This window comes from Excalfactoria chinensis, chromosome 9 (genome assembly GCF_039878825.1).
Source record: "Excalfactoria chinensis isolate bCotChi1 chromosome 9, bCotChi1.hap2, whole genome shotgun sequence".
NCBI lineage: Eukaryota > Metazoa > Chordata > Aves > Galliformes > Phasianidae > Excalfactoria > Excalfactoria chinensis.
This window is the reverse complement of record NC_092833.1, coordinates 19300242-19317141: the sequence shown is the minus strand read 5'-3', so window position 1 is coordinate 19317141 and position 16900 is coordinate 19300242. Positions and strand designations below refer to the sequence as shown.

General features: G+C 45.5%; 1 protein-coding gene across 8 annotated transcripts in view; it reads left to right on the top strand.

The window, feature by feature from the left end:
• MED12L (mediator complex subunit 12L) overlaps positions 1–16900 on the top strand; it is a 98874-nt gene that overhangs the window by 76692 nt on the left and 5282 nt on the right. For 5 of the 8 annotated variants that reach the window (XR_011904622.1, XR_011904621.1, XM_072344015.1 and 2 more), the window contains 18 exons: positions 1167–1366; positions 1882–2070; positions 3004–3078; positions 3201–3391; positions 3705–3866; positions 5340–5451; positions 6678–6767; positions 7645–7754; positions 8123–8258; positions 8722–8883; positions 10177–10539; positions 11194–11350; positions 12516–12736; positions 14200–14250; positions 14982–15071; positions 15388–15602; positions 16066–16222; positions 16639–16701. Coding sequence is in view for 6 of the 8 variants with exons in the window: in XM_072344015.1 (XP_072200116.1) it covers positions 1167–1366; positions 1882–2070; positions 3004–3078; positions 3201–3391; positions 3705–3866; positions 5340–5451; positions 6678–6767; positions 7645–7754; positions 8123–8258; positions 8722–8883; positions 10177–10539; positions 11194–11350; positions 12516–12736; positions 14200–14250; positions 14982–15071; positions 15388–15602; positions 16066–16222; positions 16639–16701 (2744 nt within the window). In the remaining 2 variants the exon portion in view is untranslated. The remainder of the gene's footprint in view (positions 1–1166; positions 1367–1881; positions 2071–3003; positions 3079–3200; positions 3392–3704; positions 3867–5339; positions 5452–6677; positions 6768–7644; positions 7755–8122; positions 8259–8721; positions 8884–10176; positions 10540–11193; positions 11351–12515; positions 12737–14199; positions 14251–14981; positions 15072–15387; positions 15603–16065; positions 16223–16638; positions 16702–16900) is intronic. The other 3 variants (XM_072344017.1, XM_072344014.1, XM_072344013.1) reach the window with 2 other exon arrangements.

Below are 16900 nucleotides of genomic sequence, written 5' to 3'. Positions count from 1 at the left end.
TGTAGATGTAGATGCTCTCTGTGCTCCTGAAGCATGTGAGTAGCATTTCCCTCGCAGGTGAGAAGGCAGTTTTCTATGGTGAGTCAGTGCCAGCTGATAGCTCCACACAGATGTGACTTTTTGTGCTTTGAGCTCCGTGTACCAAATTCCAGTGCATCTCTAACTCCAGCCAGTCACTCAAGTACACAGAGGAAATAAGATCTCACATCTCTTCTCCCATCTTTTTCTTTTCTTTACCTTCAGTTAGAGGACCGGTGTTTTGTTCTCTGTTGGCCGCTATCTCAGAACTATCTCTGAAACCCCACAGTCCTTAATGATGAGACTTGTCATGCCATGTTGGTTGTTGATGCTAATAGTGAACTGAGGGGTTTTCTAGAGGATGACTGTCGTAATGGCGAGCCAGGTGTGATCCACAGAGATTTCTGCTGCCTTGAGATGTCTGGCTGTGTTAGCCTGCTTCGTGTGCAGGCTATCATCGTGCACACTTCTGAATGGCCTCACAGGGTGTTTCTGTGTGCAGCAGTTTGGGCTCATTTCTCCACTCCTCCACCCTGTAGCTGCATCTTCTTCCTTGTCCAAGGTTTCAAAGTACCAAACATCAGTTATGTTAAAACTTTAACAGGTTTGATTTTTTGCATCCTGTCCTATCTGCTCAGCCCTGCTTGTTCCAGGCACATGGTGTGGCAATGCTGAGCTGGTGCCTTGCAGAGAGAAAGGGCTCCTGGGCTCTGCCAGAGCTCCCTCAGTGTGTGCTGCCTTTCTCCATTCCCACAAAGGTCCATCTCTCTGGTGAAGAAATCCATGGTGCACCAGGCTGAGGGAACCATCAGCCCAAACTTGTCTCTTGATCTGTGGAGTGTTAATAAATCAGAGTAAGAGAGAAGACTTGGAAAAAAGTCATCTGAGAAGAATGAGTAACCCAACTCTTCCTTATCTGCCAAAGCAGTTCCATGCACTAGTGGGCCTTTTCCTGTGGAGCACACCGTGCTTCAAGTTGTGTTCAGTTCACACAAAACTTTTCCTGTTCTGAAATATCGATCAGGAAGGTGTTTTGGGAGCAGCTGCCTCACTCCTTCCCTGCTCCCATGCCTCCAGAGATGCCCCTTCCTGGAGGCACAGGGCTTTGGGTGGCACTCAGCCTGTGCTCCTGTGCTTCTGCTCTGCAGGTGATGCTGAGATCGGCAGCAGCAGCGTCACCCCTGTGAAGAGCGAGGAGCTGCCCGTGAGAGGCTTGCTGGATGAGATCCCTGAGGATGAAATGTGGACTTCTTCTCACACTCTGAAATCGCGTGGAAAAGCTGTTTCCATAGAAACTGCCAGTTTAAGCGAGTATGCCAGATATGTGCTAAGAACCATTTGTCAGCAGGTAATGTGTAAAACTGCACTCTTCACGTAGAGAAAGAATGGTGTTCTGCTTGAAAAGGACAATGTGTATTTTGGTGCAGAATGAATGCTGGAATATTTCAGTGTATGAGTTCTCACTGGTTTTCCTGCATTGGTTTAATAACTGAGTAGGATGTTACCAGGGATAAAAATAAATAAACAAAAGCATAAGTTAGTTGCTAGCATCCATCTGCACCCTCAGATTTATTTTTCCTGCCTGGCTCTTAAGCAGAACATTCCATCAGCTGTCTGTTCAAAGTGCTTTTGCAGTAATATTTGTTCTGTTGCAAAGTTGCTTTCAAAACATGAAAGAAACTTTTGGAACCAGTTAAGTCTTATGCTTTCAGGTATGAATGATGGGAGACATTTGTAGCCTCACGTGAACAAATATTTTGCTTTTAAGTTTTGCATGCTGAAAATCCCTTTTCTGTTTAGTTTACCAGACGCTGGTATTACACTGAAGCTGTCTTATGAGTCTGTTATCTCATTCACTTACAGGAATGGGTTGGAGAGCACTGTTTAAAAGAACCTGAGAGGCTGTGCACAGATAAAGATCTAATTTTGGATCCCGTTCTCTCAAACAAGCAAGCACAGAAACTTCTTCAGCTTATCTGTTATCCTCATGGTGTGAAAGAATGCTCTGAGGGGGACAACTCTCAGAGGCAGCACATCAAGCGCATACTTCAGGTAAAGCAGTGGAGAAAAGGAAGGGGAAAATTCACCACTGATGTAGTAACTCTTAGGCTGTCCTTCAGCAGCACTGCTTTGCAGTTCCTGGTGCAGTATAATGGTAGGCCATAATTCTTTAGAAGTTCTGTGTGCTCAGGATCCCCAGTCTTTGCTGCAGCCATCTTGCAGTGTGACTTCTGGCGTTTCATTGCTTCTGATTCCATGGTTGTGGAGAAAACGAGTGTGCAACATGTGCACCATTACTGCTCTCTGTCAGTCACTGGGCAGCTGCTGGAAGGGAGCAGCTCTGGGGGCTGCTGCTGAGGTGGGATGCGTTCTGCAGGGGAGCTCTGTGCTGGCAGTGGGCTAGAAGGCATTAGTGCTCCATGGAAAGGGCTCAGGTGCCGTCTGCGTGACCCTCAACTGATCACATGTTGAAATTCAGCTGGCCCAGGAACATTTCATTTCTCAAACTACAGCACTGAGTTTGTTTGAGTAGAACTTCTAAGAATCAAATAGGAAACGTCCAGACCAAGAGTAAAAGGGATCGGTGTGCTGCAAAATAATCACTTCAGCTGCTGGATTTAACTTAGTGGTGTCTGGATGACCTCGTACTGAACATGCCATGTCTATTTGCATGGCAATGCCATGATTAAATGTAGTTGCTAATGAAAGGGCAAATTCTGTTTTCTGTACTTGTATTTAACTGGATTTTGCAGAGAGCATGGTTTCTATTCAGAGAAGTTACATGTTAAAGGTATGGGTAATGACAGGGGACAGTTTCCATACGTTCTTGGGTAGGTCCGGTATCTCGAGATGTCACCAGATTTGCAAAAAGAGAACTGCTGGGGATGGTCTGCTCTTCAGATCAGGTTTTTGCACTTAGGTTTTTGCACCCCTCAAACCTGCAAAGTGTTGACACGTGTATTTGTAATTCTGATTCTTACCCAGAACTTAGACCAGTGGACTCTCCGGCAGTCTTGGTTGGAGCTGCAACTAATGATCAAGCAGTGCATGAAGGAGCCTGTGAGTATCTGTCTTCAGCCTTTCTTATCTAAATATTTAATGCAAAAAAGTATGTTAAATTTTAACGTAGTCCATGAGCAAACATACCGTGAATGTGCTAGTTTACTTATGTTTTACTGTAGGGTTCTGGGTCTGTGGCTGAAATGAACAGCTTGTTGGATAATATTGCAAAGGCGACAATAGAGGTGTTTCAGCAATCCGCTGATCTAAACAATAACTCTTCTAACTCTGGTATAGGCCTCTTCAATCCAAACTCTGTTGGAAATGCTGACACAAGTAATACAAGACAGAATGGTAAAAAGACATTCCTAAGGTATTTTCTGTAGCACCTTTCTAATTATTTTAGCCAACGTGATGCTTAATTATGCGTAGATTGCCTACATGTTTTGCTCTTGAAACAGGAATGACTTACCTGAAGATTACTGCTGTTTACCTTAGTTTAACAATAAATTATTTTTGATAATTATTCTTGAATTTTCAAAAACCAGAAAGTATGATTGCTCTGTCCACATTAGTTACTGCAGATGTGTTGTGTCCTTATTAAAGCAGTTCGGTATTGTAGCTGCTAGCACTGGTTGCAAAACTGCATGGATACCATGGCTGAAATAAGCTTGTTCTATTTCTAGTTCCTCTGAGTGGCGAGGAGTGTGGCTGGTGGCTCCCTTGATTGCAAAACTACCTACCTCTGTTCAAGGTAGGGTCTTGAAAGCTGCGGGAGAGGAGCTGGAGAAAGGTCAGCATTTGGGATCATCTTCTAAGAAGGAAAGAGATAGACAGAAGCAGAAGAGGTATGACCTTGGGAGATCTCTGTGAACAGAGCTGACAGGTGTTTTTGAAGGAGGGCTATGCTGGGCACTGGGTTTTTTCTTCACGAGACTTCATTGGTTCACTTCTTTGGAGCATGTAAGTTATCAGCCCCAACAGGGGTTCAGGTTTAATTTAGTCTGAAAAGTATCATTGGTCTCAGAAAATGAAATGTGGAGGCCCTGTAACACATCATCCAGAGGGTGTCCTGCAGCCATCACTGGAGGGGAGTATGGAACCTCTGGCTGCCATCTCTTTCTCTTCCCATGGGAAAGCTCTTGTGTAGAAGACCTAAAACAAGCCGCTTTCAAATAAAATGGCTGTATAATTGTTGAGCCCTTCCTCTGTCTTGGCTTCTATGCGCAGAATTAAAAGCACTGACACCACTTTGTGTAGCACGGATTGCAATAACAGTTGTCTTGCAAATTGTCATTTTTTCTGATGGCAATTAATGCAAAAGCTAACAGGTACTCCTACCATGTTGTTTCTTAGCTCTGAAAAATCCCCATGTAACTTGGTTTTTGAAAATGTAGGCTTTCTGATTGGCTTGTCTTACAGGAGATTTTGCTGTTCCTTTAGTCGGGTTGTCACTGAAATTGCTAAAGTCAAGTTAAACGCAAATGGAAACAGCTGTTGAAATGAACACCTGTATGAAATAGATGTGTATGCATGGATGTAATAGATGTGTATGCATGGATATATGTTTTATTGTGTTCAGGGATGTGTGTCATTTCCTGGGAGTTTACATAGCTAAAACTGTAAAAACCATGGCATGATCCAGATCCCTTTGCTCACATTTTTAGTGCCTCTTCTACTTCACATATTATACTCCCAGATTTATCTCTGCATGTTTCTCTCAGTTTGCCTACATTTTATGTCCATAACGGATAACACAGTACTCTAAAGAATATATATATGGATTCTGAATGCCCTTACACCGTTATGGCACATTTCCTGCAACCAGATAAAGCTACCTCTGGATTCACATATGCTAAACCCATGGTAAAATCTTAGTGGGGTTCAGTTGGCTTTCATTTTTATCAGTGCTCAGAGGGGAAATTTGGGATTCACTTCAGGCTACTAACGTGGATTAGAAGCTTCAGCTGTCTGGTCTCCACCACAATTATATCCCTGGTTAATCAAAGCAGTCTTGAAATAACATGTTCTGAGTCAGACCTGCAAGTGTCCATGTAATTCTTGGCCACGTAGTGCTCTGAGCTAGGGGGGTTCTCAGCACTGGCATGTATAACAACTGGCTGCTGCTCTTCCTATTTCTAGGTGCACGTTCTTTTAATTTGTCTTGTGAGGCTTTCATTTTCATTTACTAAAGCAGAAACAGGCATCAATGTAGGCAATGCTACTTCCAGAAGAAAAGTAGACAAAACAAAGTTGGAAGTGGAGATGGGAACTATCAAAATAACATTACTAATTGACCTCTGTGTTTGTCTCTCCTAAAGCATGTCTCTCTTGAGTCAGCAACCTTTCCTTTCTTTGGTACTTACTTGCCTTAAGGGGCAGGATGAGCAGCGGGAAGGGCTTCTAACATCACTGCAGAATCAAGTCAATCAGGTAAAACGAGCACATAATCACGAGCACCTTCAGTGGATGTTTGTGTCATTGGTTTGATGTGTGCAGGAGGGGTTCAAACTGGGAGAGTTGTAACACATGCTGTGCTGGAAGGGGCAGAGAGGGGAGGAAAGGATGGGGAAGTTTCTTCTATTTGCTAGAGAGAATACATCTTTTTCTCCTGAGATGGTTACAGCAACATTTAATGAACGCGAGTCTGGTTCAGCTCGATCCTGGCTCAGTGCTTGTCCTGAGAGGAAGCTTCTCAGTCTCTCGTTTGGTCATAAAAAGGTTTTACAGGTTTGAAACTTTATGTTTTGAAACCTTTCATCTTCTCCAGTCAGTAAAGATTAAGAGTTTTGTGTGTGTGTGTGTGTGTGTGTTTTAAAATACTGCTAGTCTCTAACTGGCAAATTGCCTACAGAAACCATACCTACCGTTCTTTGTTTGAATCCCAATGCTCTTTCACACCCCCTGCTGATTCTGCTGGGCCTCCTTGTTCCTACCTGGCTCCTGCTGTACCTGCATGAACCTCATTAACTCCACCAGACTGTCCCTTATGTGAACATAGGCAGTGCATGGTGTGGTGCAATTATGTCTGCTTTTTTTGTCTCTAGATTCTCTGCCTTACTGTGACAATGAAAATGAATACTTGTAGGGCCATTATTTGCACATATTGCCTCTCAGTGCAACTCCAGGCTCTGGCTTCCACATCCTGGTTAAATTCATTCCTTTGACCTTCTTTTCCCCCTGGTATTTCTTGTGCTGGCTTTTTTCCTGGCATTACCACCACATGGGCTCTCCTTTCGCTGTGTGGTTCCCCCCTGTAACATAGCAGGTGGAGTTCCCCTGAGATTCTGCTCGTCTCTTGTCCATTGCACCCAGCAGATTCTGCTGGGAAGCTGCATCCCATGCAAGAGATCCATTTACATACCCAGTTTAGTGGGATGTTTGAGACTGTTCTTAAACACATAACAAAGCCACTCATTTTCCTTTTGTTGCATCAGGAATATTTAGTCATATAATTGATAGCAGAAGATCAGCTCTTTATAAATAGTTACTTTTCTTTAGTTTGTTTCATCTGCTCTAAGCTTTGAACAGGCATGAGGATATGAAGGTTAATACTCCTTTGTGTTTCCTTAAGGACAGTAGTCACAAGACCATACATTTTATAGGGAGAAAATTCCTTTGCAAGGGGAAAACAACCTTTATCAAATGGTTTCTCTTAGATCCTTAGTAACTGGAGGGAAGAACGGTACCAGGGCGATGTTAAGGCTAGACAAATGATGCATGAAGCCTTACAGCTCCGTCTGAATTTGGTAAGAAAATCTTCTGTTTGTCCTGTTGGTTTGAAGTGACGTAGCAGCTGCTCCGAAGTGCTGTGTGTGGTGCTGCGGGGGCTGAGGCTCCCTGAGCTTTGGGATCTGAGGGGCATCTGTCCCCCAGGATGGAGACAGGATGTCAGCCCTTGAGTGGGGGTCGGGGTCAGAGCTGGAGGGGGAGGGATGCTCAAACACCGCCCTGCAAGGTGGGTTGAGGCCCCTGGCTGGGGACATGGGGACAGGTCTGGCAGCCCCAGGTGGAGCTGGCTGTTTCAGTGGGGACCTCATTGGCCCCATGCCCTGACACAACAAAGCAAGGAGATCTGTGCCCTTCGCACCTCTCTTGTTTCAGGCTAGTTCTGATGGAAAGACATATTTTGCATGAACATACAATACTAGTAGAAATTAGGAAAAATTGTTCATGGGGTAAAACGTATCATTTAGCAGTTTTCATTCAGTGCTGTCTCGTTCTTCACACCTTTTTCTGTGCACTGTTTTTGTTGTTGTTATTGTTTTTCATCTGGAGGGAAGGCAATAAATATAAAGTTTTACTTGTGTACCTTTTCAGTTTTGAGAATCTGTTCACACACCTCAAAATCTGTTGCATCAACCACGAAGGTGAGCAAGTGAGGCTGTTTGGCAGAGTGCTGAAACACTGTTTTGCTTTCCCACTGTTCCTTCTTAAGGGGAACTTTGCTGAGAGCATGGGGTGGGGAGAAAAGTCACTTGAGGTCAGCATGTTAGGGTGGCAGTCAGTGCACATGAAGACATGGGGCTGGCTGGCAGTTTCATTCATAAGTAATACACATGATAATGGAAGTGTGCAACCGTGAGATAAATGTGGAGCTTTGCTATCTGCTGTGTTATTTTGCAGGTAGGTGGCATGTTTGATACTGTGCAGAGGAGTACCCAGTGGACCACAGACTGGGCACTTCTGCTCCTCCAGATAATCACTTCGGGAACAGTTGATATGCAGACCAACAAGTATGTGCTGTTCAAACAAGCTAATTAACGTGTTGTTCAGTCTAGATTGCATGTATGCTACTGATCTATTTTTCTTATAATTATTCTGTTATTGCTTGGGTGCAACTTACATACTCAGAGCTGGGCTCAGCCAGAGAGCACCTCTATTCTGGAAAGCACCGAACAACTGTTTACACTGCTTCTCAATGAGCACTTACCTGAGGGCTTTCCCATAGCAGAGCTGTGGTTCCTGGTGGCCATCTAACAGCAGCTCTGTGCTGTGGTGCACAATAAGATTTATGTGTACACTGGGACAGTCCACCAGCATGTAGACACGAGGCTACGTGTGCACGCTGTTCCTCAAAGTGATGTTTGTCATTTCACTTCAGTGAATTGTTCACAACTGTGCTGGATATGCTGGGTGTCCTCATCAACGGGACGCTCGCCTCTGACTTGTCCAATGCTTCCCAAGGAGGACCTGAGGAAAACAAAAGGGCTTACATGAATTTAGTGAAAAAGTTAAAGGTAAGTGTTGTGTCTCATCATTTGCAGCGTTTCTTTTGAATCTGGTCACTTCTGGTGCCTTGGAAAGAGAAGGGGGAATAAAGTGTCATTAATAGTAAGGAAGAAAAGGAGGAAATAAAGCAAATAGGAATGTGAAGGCAGGGAGACAAACTACTAAGATATTTCTTATAGTTACTTTACATTCAGAACCCTAGAAGAGACTTAATTGCTTCTATTCATGCTTGAGACACTGCCTTTGCATTTACTTTGTGTTGTGTATGTTGTATGACCTACTCCAACAAGGTAACTTGCTTCCTTAGAACCAAGCTAAACAGGCCCACAAAAACACTTGTTTAAATTTAGTAAAAGCACAGGGAAATGATTCATCCCCAAACAGGGCATTTTCTAATAGTGAGAGCAGTGCAATGTTTCTCTTCCTTATTTCCACCTTTCTGTTTGACTGAGCGCTTTGTTTACCCCTTAGAAGGAGCTGGGAGACAAGCGGTCAGACAGCATTGACAAGGTTCGCCAGCTGCTACCTTTGCCAAAGCAGACCTGTGATATTATCACCTGTGAGCCAATGGGATCCTTGATTGACACCAAGGGCAACAAAATTGCAGGGTTTGACTCCATTGATAAGAAACAGGCAAGAGTAAATGTTTACCTTCATCTCTGTTTTTTCGCGATGTTTTGATGCAAGGGAAATTCAAGCAAACATGTACAGCTTGTATAATACACACATTTAAATCCAGTATGGGAAGAGTATTGTACTTCTGCTGTAATACAGCTTGCTGATGCATTCGGTCATTACTAAAGCTTCAGCCTCAGCAGTGCAGTTTGTGTAAACCAAGCAGTGGTGCAGAAGTGTGCAGTGCTGGGCCTGCAGGACACTGCTGTTCAGATCAGTAAATGACTGACTGGGTTTTGGTACCAAATGTAATTCTGTTTCCAATACATGCGTGGGGTGTTTGTTGGCATGATCCATATGAAGGTTCTTGGGCAGTGTGTGAAGCCAGGAGTGTGTTTGGAGAGGGGCTTTCTGATTCCAGCATCGTGGTGTGCTGTGGCAGTACCACCTTCCTGTGTCAGCGCTGATGGTGCTGCTGTCCTCTGCTGACAACTTGCCACAGCTGGCAGATGGGTCAGAGCTCTTCCTCTGGGTGCCTTTGGGATGGATGCAGCTCTATGCCACCTATACTGAGCTTGTATAGGACTTTCTGAGACAGAAATCACTTTCTGATTTGTCTACAATTCTGTCACCGAAGTCTGTACAAACACAAACCGAATGATGCGCAGAGCACATGGTTGATTTGTGACTCATGAAATGAGTGCTGACAGAAGCTTGCTTGATTTTGCAATCCAGCATCTTGACTGACCAAAAAGGAATATGATGTTTTCTTGGAGATGAAGAGCAGAAGCTCTCACAACAGTATTTGCTTTTTCAGCAGAATCCTACATGTGAGAACTTGATTGACCTGGAAACCTTTTGTCCTGTTACATGCTGGGAGGACAATACAGGGGGTTCTCAGGCTTACAAAACATGGAGGAAAGAAAGGGAAAATACAAACTGTGCTGATATGGGTTTTTTGCCAGCGTTTTTTTTTTTTTTTTTTTTTTTTTTTTTTTAATGTGTGTGTGTGTGGTGAATTTATGTAAGGAAGAAAGCTTAAATTTGTAATTCTGCAGTACCTCTTTTCCTCCTACGATAGGTGGAACTCGAGGTTTTTAGCATGGCTGCAAGCAAACGTTATTACAAAAATATAATAGCTTTTATCCAGGGGCAGCTTTGGGTGGAGGCTGTGTGCACTTGGTACGTTCTGGGGGGGGTTAAGGGACCCTCACTGGATTTTGTGACTCAAATCACGACCTTCAAAAGCAAGTAGTTCACTGTGGTGTTCAGCTTCTCTAAAGTGCTGACTTCACTTTTATTTTGATACAGGGTCTTCAGGTTTCAACAAAACAAAAGGTGTCCCCTTGGGACTTATTTGAAGGTCATAAAAATCCTGCTCCTCTCTCCTGGGCATGGTTTGGTACAGTTCGTGTCGACAGGAAGGTGATCAAATACGAAGAGCAGCAGCATCTGCTCCTGTATCACGCGCACCCCAACCCCAAGCCACGGAGCTACTACCTCGAGCCCTTGCCTCTGCCTCCAGAGGAGGAGGAGGAAGAGCCCACCACCCCTGTCTCTCAGGAACCAGAAAGGAAGTCAGGAGAGCTCTCCGATCAGGGAAAACACGTCACAGATGATGAGAAGAAGACAAAGGGCAGGAAGAGGAAGTCGAAGTCAAGCTCTAAGGCTGATGTAAGTGGCTGCTGCCTCAGTGCAGAGCTGGGAACATCCTGTCACCTTGCTGTCTCTGCTGCATTCATAGGTTGTTCCCTACCTGGAGGGGTTCTGTTAGAGGTAGTGAATGGAAATGGTCAGCAGGAGGGTGGATTTCTATCAAGTACAATTGATGTACCATGCATGGGACCTTCTGTGCTATGTACAAGGTGCTAGGCTGGATCTTAGCTCACTGAATGTTGCTCCGGTTCTATGTATGCTTTCTCATTTGGCATAAAATTACAGCAATTATGTTCCTTCTCACCTTCTGAAATTCCTGTGTAACTTGGACATCATTTTCTGGCCTTTGTGATGTTCCAGTTAAGTTCCTCCCATTATTTCCTTTCAGATACAGTACAGTACAGTGCAGTACAGATACACTGTGCTTGTGCTGTGCCTTATGGTAGCCTGCTGAAGGTGCTTGCTAATAAGATAGAAATGGATGGTGTCTCTGTGAAGTTGTTAGTGTTAATTACCTGTGGGCAGCCTGAGACTTAATCTGTTTTTTACATCATTGCAAACGACAATGGGAACTGTCTCTATCCTTTAATAATTTAGTAGGAAAATTGGCATTATTTATGAGTTAGTAAGGTATGAATGTCAGTAACATTCGCTTTTACTGTATATTTTAAGGAATATCCACAGAACAACTTATACAGAGTGCCTCCCAATTACTCGCCCATTCCTTCACAAATGATGCAGCATCCTCAGTCTGCCTTGTGGGGCTACACCATCATGGGGCAGCCGCAGCAGCCTGGCTTCTTCATGCAGAACCAGCCCCTCCCTCCAGGTATGTCTGAGCTTTGAGTTCATCTCTGTGTTTTTATTGCTGGGTGGTAGAATTGGACTTAGTGCAGCCGGGTTTTGTTCCAGACTCTGAGGCAAGCTGTGATACCAGTGTTTTATTCCTGCAGTTAGCCGTTGTTCAGAAGAGCTCTCCATTAGCAGTCGTAGGTCGTCCATGCAAAGCTATTGAACTCTTTTGGTAGAGAAGCAAGAATGACCTGCTGATGGTTTGTAAAGCTGATGGATTTTACTTCTGAGAAAGCTGTAGAAGTTCAGTGAGGAGTTAAATAAGGGAGAGACAATTAGAAGGAACAAATGACCTTGGGGCTGTTTCATTTCTAATTTGATCCAGGCCAAGAACCGTGGTGGCTCATTTAACATCTACTAGATGGGACAAATAATCAGCGGGCTGACTTTCTTTTTCAGCATTTGTGATGAGCTGAAGTTTTTGTACATTTGTTTTGTTTCTTCCAGGCAGGGTGCAGACAATTTAAGCAACGTATTTTAGAGGTTCTCGTGTGTGTTTAGCAGATGTTATGAAAAACAGGTGTTGTGCCCTCCTCAGGTATTGTGCACTGAGGAGCAAAAGTTTGATTCCAGTTACAAATGTCAAATATTTTTTTTCTGAAGCTCCAAATATAACAAAATCTGTATTTAAGATGCATAAAAGTCTTCAGAAGGTACCAGACAGTGTCTAGGAAATTAAGAAAAGTTAATTAAAAAGTAGACAGTGAAAAGTGGTTAAGATGTACCTTTGTAAATCTGCTGACCTACAGGGCCATATTTTTCTATCAAGTAGCACAGAATGCATTAATTATCACCATCTCATGATAACATGGCTTGACATGATGAGCTGTTCCTATCATGCTTTTGATCATGGCATGCAAATTTTGTTTTTCAGTGGCAGTCAAACATTCTGTGTGATGTGGAGGATGCAGCCCATTGCCTTCTTACTTTCCATTCCCATTTGCAAGCAGTAGTCTTCAAAGCTCTTTTGCCCTTTTAACTTCTCCATCTGGAAATCTGGTTTAGTCCAGTTCCTTGCCTTCCTTTACAGAGATGAGCTTACCATCATTATGGTAGAGCTAACCAAGTGGAAGCTGATGAATGAGCAGCGATCTGTACTGACAGCTTTTGCACAGAATGCAGCCAAATGTTTGTGCTTTCAGGTGGTTCCAGGCTGGATCCAACGAGCTCCTTCGTGCCAACCAACACGAAGCAGGCCCTGTCCAACATGCTGCAGCGGCGCTCCAGCACCGTGCTTCAGCCCCCTACCCTCCACGCAGTCACACCTCAGCAGCAGTTGCTCCAGATGAAACTCCTGCAGCAAGAGCAGCAGCAGCAGCAGCGGCTCCTCAGGCACCAAGCACAGGCACGGTCTCTCCAGCAGGTTTGTCCAAAGCCCCAGGGCTGATGAGCAGCACGGTGCTTTTACCTTCTGCTGGGGCTTACCGAGCAGGGAGCCAACTGACATTTGCAGTCACAGTAGCTAATTAAGTATTGCTTAAGTGGGACCACCACTGTCAAACTTCCTCTGCCCTTGGGTCTTGTAGCCCCTTCTATTTTGCTTCTGGTAATTGATGTTATAGCAGTTTCCTATTGTTTCACCAGTGGCTTTCCTGATGGAATGGCATGGTGCTGTGTACCACCACACTGCCAGTCAGCAGCAAGTACTCCTTACATACAGAAATTCCAGGACTTCTAACAGAAGCTGTTTCCATACACATGCACACAGACGTGCATCTTCTCTCCTCTTCTCTAGAAGCAGCTGATATTTTCTCCTAATGTTTTGCAGAGTAATGTTGCCATGTGTCAAACCACACATGCCTTCTGTGCAGCTCCCTTTGGAGCCTGAGCTAGTTTTCAGGATGTGGTTACAGCCAGGCTGGTGCTGAATTGATGGCATAAGAACCAAAGAGAAGAAAGTTGGTTTTCATAACCCAGAAAATAATTGTGTGTACAGTAGTTGGTGGTACAACTGGTAACTGCTCACTTTTAAAGCCCTTCTGTACCCATACCTACCACCTCTGCGGTCATCTGTATTGCACTGTCCTTATGTTAAGTTCTTGCCTTCAAACTATGTGATGTACCAAAGCAGGCAGAATTTTCAGTAGGTATCCCATGATTCCTCTCACTCTGTGTGTTTTGTTAGAGCTCCCTCATCATTGTTATTGTTCCTTCTTCAGTTTCTCTGTTGTGAGGCACACAAAGCCCAGATCCAATCTGGAGGTGTACCAGGTCCAACCACAGCCTTGCTGCCCCCACACCACGCACAGCTGGGTGCTGGTTGTGCATTGCCTCGTGTCAGGGCAGGGAATGCTATGTGGGTGTGTGTGTCTGTACAAAGTGTCTGGAAATAGAGGAACAAGGTGACTTCTGAGTGTCTGTTTCAGTAGGGAAGGCTTCTTTGTGTTTTATATCTCTACAGATGGAGAATGGATCTCCCTGTGTAGCTTGAGCCCATGGGGTGGGAGGGTTCTGTGAGACCAGTCTGTACCAACCCAGTCTGCAGTGTTAAGCTCTTTTACAGGAAGGCCTGTGTGCAGATTTTGCAAAGACCATGCTTTGTCCAAAAACTGTTGCATATGATGCGTAGCATTAATAGGCTCTTGTGGATGGCAGGGAGTCCTTTCCATGTTTTGTGTTTCATAAATGTTATAAAGATACTGAGGCTTATTAGCCTCAGTCCCCAAAAGTCCCCAAAGGACTCTGCCATCATTTCCAGCACCACATGCTGTGGATGCAGGCAGGTGGGCACTGCGAGGATGCTGTGCTGCTCCACCAGCACTCTGAGCCTAGGAATGTGTATTCTCTGTATTGTTTGCTATTTTCTTGCCTGTCCTTTTCCTTCAGGATGTCAGTAGCTCTGCCGTATCCCTTCAGGATGGCTTTGACAACATAATGGTAACCGCTCAGACATTGTGAACTTTCTCTTTTGCACAAACAGTCATTCCTTCCACCACGCAGGCTGCACTCTGCTTTCAATGGGAATGATATGCTTTGGGCACCCCTCATGGCTCAGCAGTGCAGTGGCTGCATGGAGAATGTTGTGATATACCTGCACACAACAATATCTTTGTTACAAACGTTCCCAATAACAGCACCATAACTGTAACCTCTCTTCAGAGGGTGTTGTTTCTCGCTGTGAGAGCTCACAGTAGTCTCAGTACTCCCTGACACCACGTCCATCCAAGCATGGCTTGTGCTCTCCCATTTTGCCCAGCATCGCAGCTCCCACTCTGGGCAAGTTGTGCAGTGGGAGCAGCCCCTCTTTGGGCCCTCTGCTGCTTAGAGCTGGATGCTGATGTGTCTCAAAACTCAGTCATTCCTGGGGGAAAGAGGTGATGTCAGTCAGTGATGTGAACTTTCATCTTCCTAAGGCAGGAGAAATTCTTTGCAAAACTCTGTTTTAAAGGGTACCTGCCCTTTAAACAGCAGCAGCCTTGTTGGCAGATAGATGCATAGCTGCAGTGCTGGAGAAGTGCCTGTGCCAGAGGTCAGGGCCAGCCTTCCCCCTGCCCCACAGGCAGCTCAGGGCCAGGCACTTCTGGAGGAACTGGGGATCTTCTCACTGCTGTGCACAGTGATGAGGTCATGTCAGGAGCAGGGCCAGCCTGACCGTGTCTGTCTTGCAGGCTCAGCCGATGGACCCCGCTGCTCTTTTCACCCCGCAAGTCCGACCCACGCCGCAGCTTCCACAGTACCCAGGGCTTCAGCAAGCACAGGTACTGCACTGCTCTGCAGAGTGAGTGCACAGCAACAGATGAAACCGAGCCCTTTCCCCTCCAGGCTGGCCAGCAATGCTGGCAGTTGCCTGGGATCATGCCTGTGCCCTGGGGCGGTGTGATGCTCGGCCATGGGCACTCGCTGCTCTCTGCTTGCTGCAGCTGTAAATGGCTGTAGCTTTCCCATTTTTCCCAATGATGTTCTGGTAGAAGATGAGCATACTTCAGTGCCAAGTCTGTAACGTGACCTCTTTTACAATGATGCTGATTTATGTAACTCCATAGTGAAGCTCCTCTCTGTCTGCTTTCCGTGCAGAGCATGCCCCACGGGTACACGATGTACAGCACCCCAATGCCTTTGCAGCAGCAGCAGCAGCCTGGCAGCGTGGTGCTCTCTCCTGGCTACACCCCGCGGACATACACAGCCCACTCCAGCCCCATGCTGATGGAGCGGCTGCGGCCAGGGCAGCCGGGCAGTGTGGCTCAGCAGCAGGCAGCTGCCTACATGCAGCCCGTGGTGGGCGCTCAGCGGTGAGCTTCTGCCCTTCTCAGAGCTGTAACCTTGCAAGGTTTAACCATGACTTTGATCTAGAGGTCCAAAGAATTTCATGCTTGGTGGCTTTTTCCATTATTTCAGGAAGTCAAAAGTCTTTATAATCAGCTTTGAATCTCTGGAAATGTAATAAGTTATGGATAGTTTTGTCAGAGAACATTTCAGTGCTTATGTAGAATGTTTGCTTGAATTGTAGAGGCTCATTGCTCTTCCTTACAGAGTAAGAGTGAAACGGTTGGACATGCTGCATGCATCACCTGTGGGGCAGTAGGGTGGATTTGGTACTTCTCAAAACATTTCTATTTGGAAGTATAGCCAAACTGTAAAATTTACAGTTTGGAATCTGTAGGAGCAGCCTTTAGGAGTGCTGCTGGACTGACTCTGCTCTGTCTTTAAGTGCAGTAGAATACCTTTTACTTGATTGTATTATTTTTCAACCAGGTTGACCCATCATCCTCTGCAGCCAAACTCATTGATGGGGGCGGGCCTGGACAGTGCATCAACCACGCGCACCCATCCAAGCTTGAGCTCCGCACAGCTGCCCCAGGAGCAAATGCGACAGAGGCAGCAGCAGATCCGACAGCAGAGACTGTTCCAGGTGAGGAACCCAACTGCCCCAAAGGCAGGAGATGCCTTTCTGCAGGGAGTGCGTGCAACCTTCTGTGGCCCTTTGGAATTATTGCTATGTTTTCATTGTAATGCAGTGGCTATCTGTGCCCATTCCTGACAAATGATGGTGCATTTCATCCGGGCGTTCTGATGTAAGAAATTAAGTAACAAGCTTTGGAATATATTTTGGACATTACAAATGTCCTCAGCTCAGTGCAGCTGACAATGCAGAGCTGGAGCACTAGCAGGTTCCCACCCCCTGGGACTTCCAGTGCCCTGTGCTGGGTGCAGGCCCAGGTCCCAGCCCATACGCTGGCCATAAGCAGCTGTGGTGCTGTCTTAGGGCCGCTCCCTGAGGCGGTGTGTGTGCAGTTTGCTGCTGTCTCAGGGCTTGTCTTCTCTCAGATGCAGCAGGGGCAGCAGCAGCAGACTCTTGATCTCCAGCCTGTGCAGCCACAGCAGCCCCTGGTAAGTGGGACTGATGGTGAGTGTGGGGCAGGGGCACGGGCAGAGTGGGTGAAGCTTACACTGAGTTTGCGATGTTGTTGTCCATGTTTGTTGGATGTGGCCATTTTTTCCAGACATGTTTAAGTTGGTTGAGGATAATTGAAAAAATGGAGAAAATACAAGCAACGCTGAATCTGCCAGCTGCCAAATCCAAAAGCAT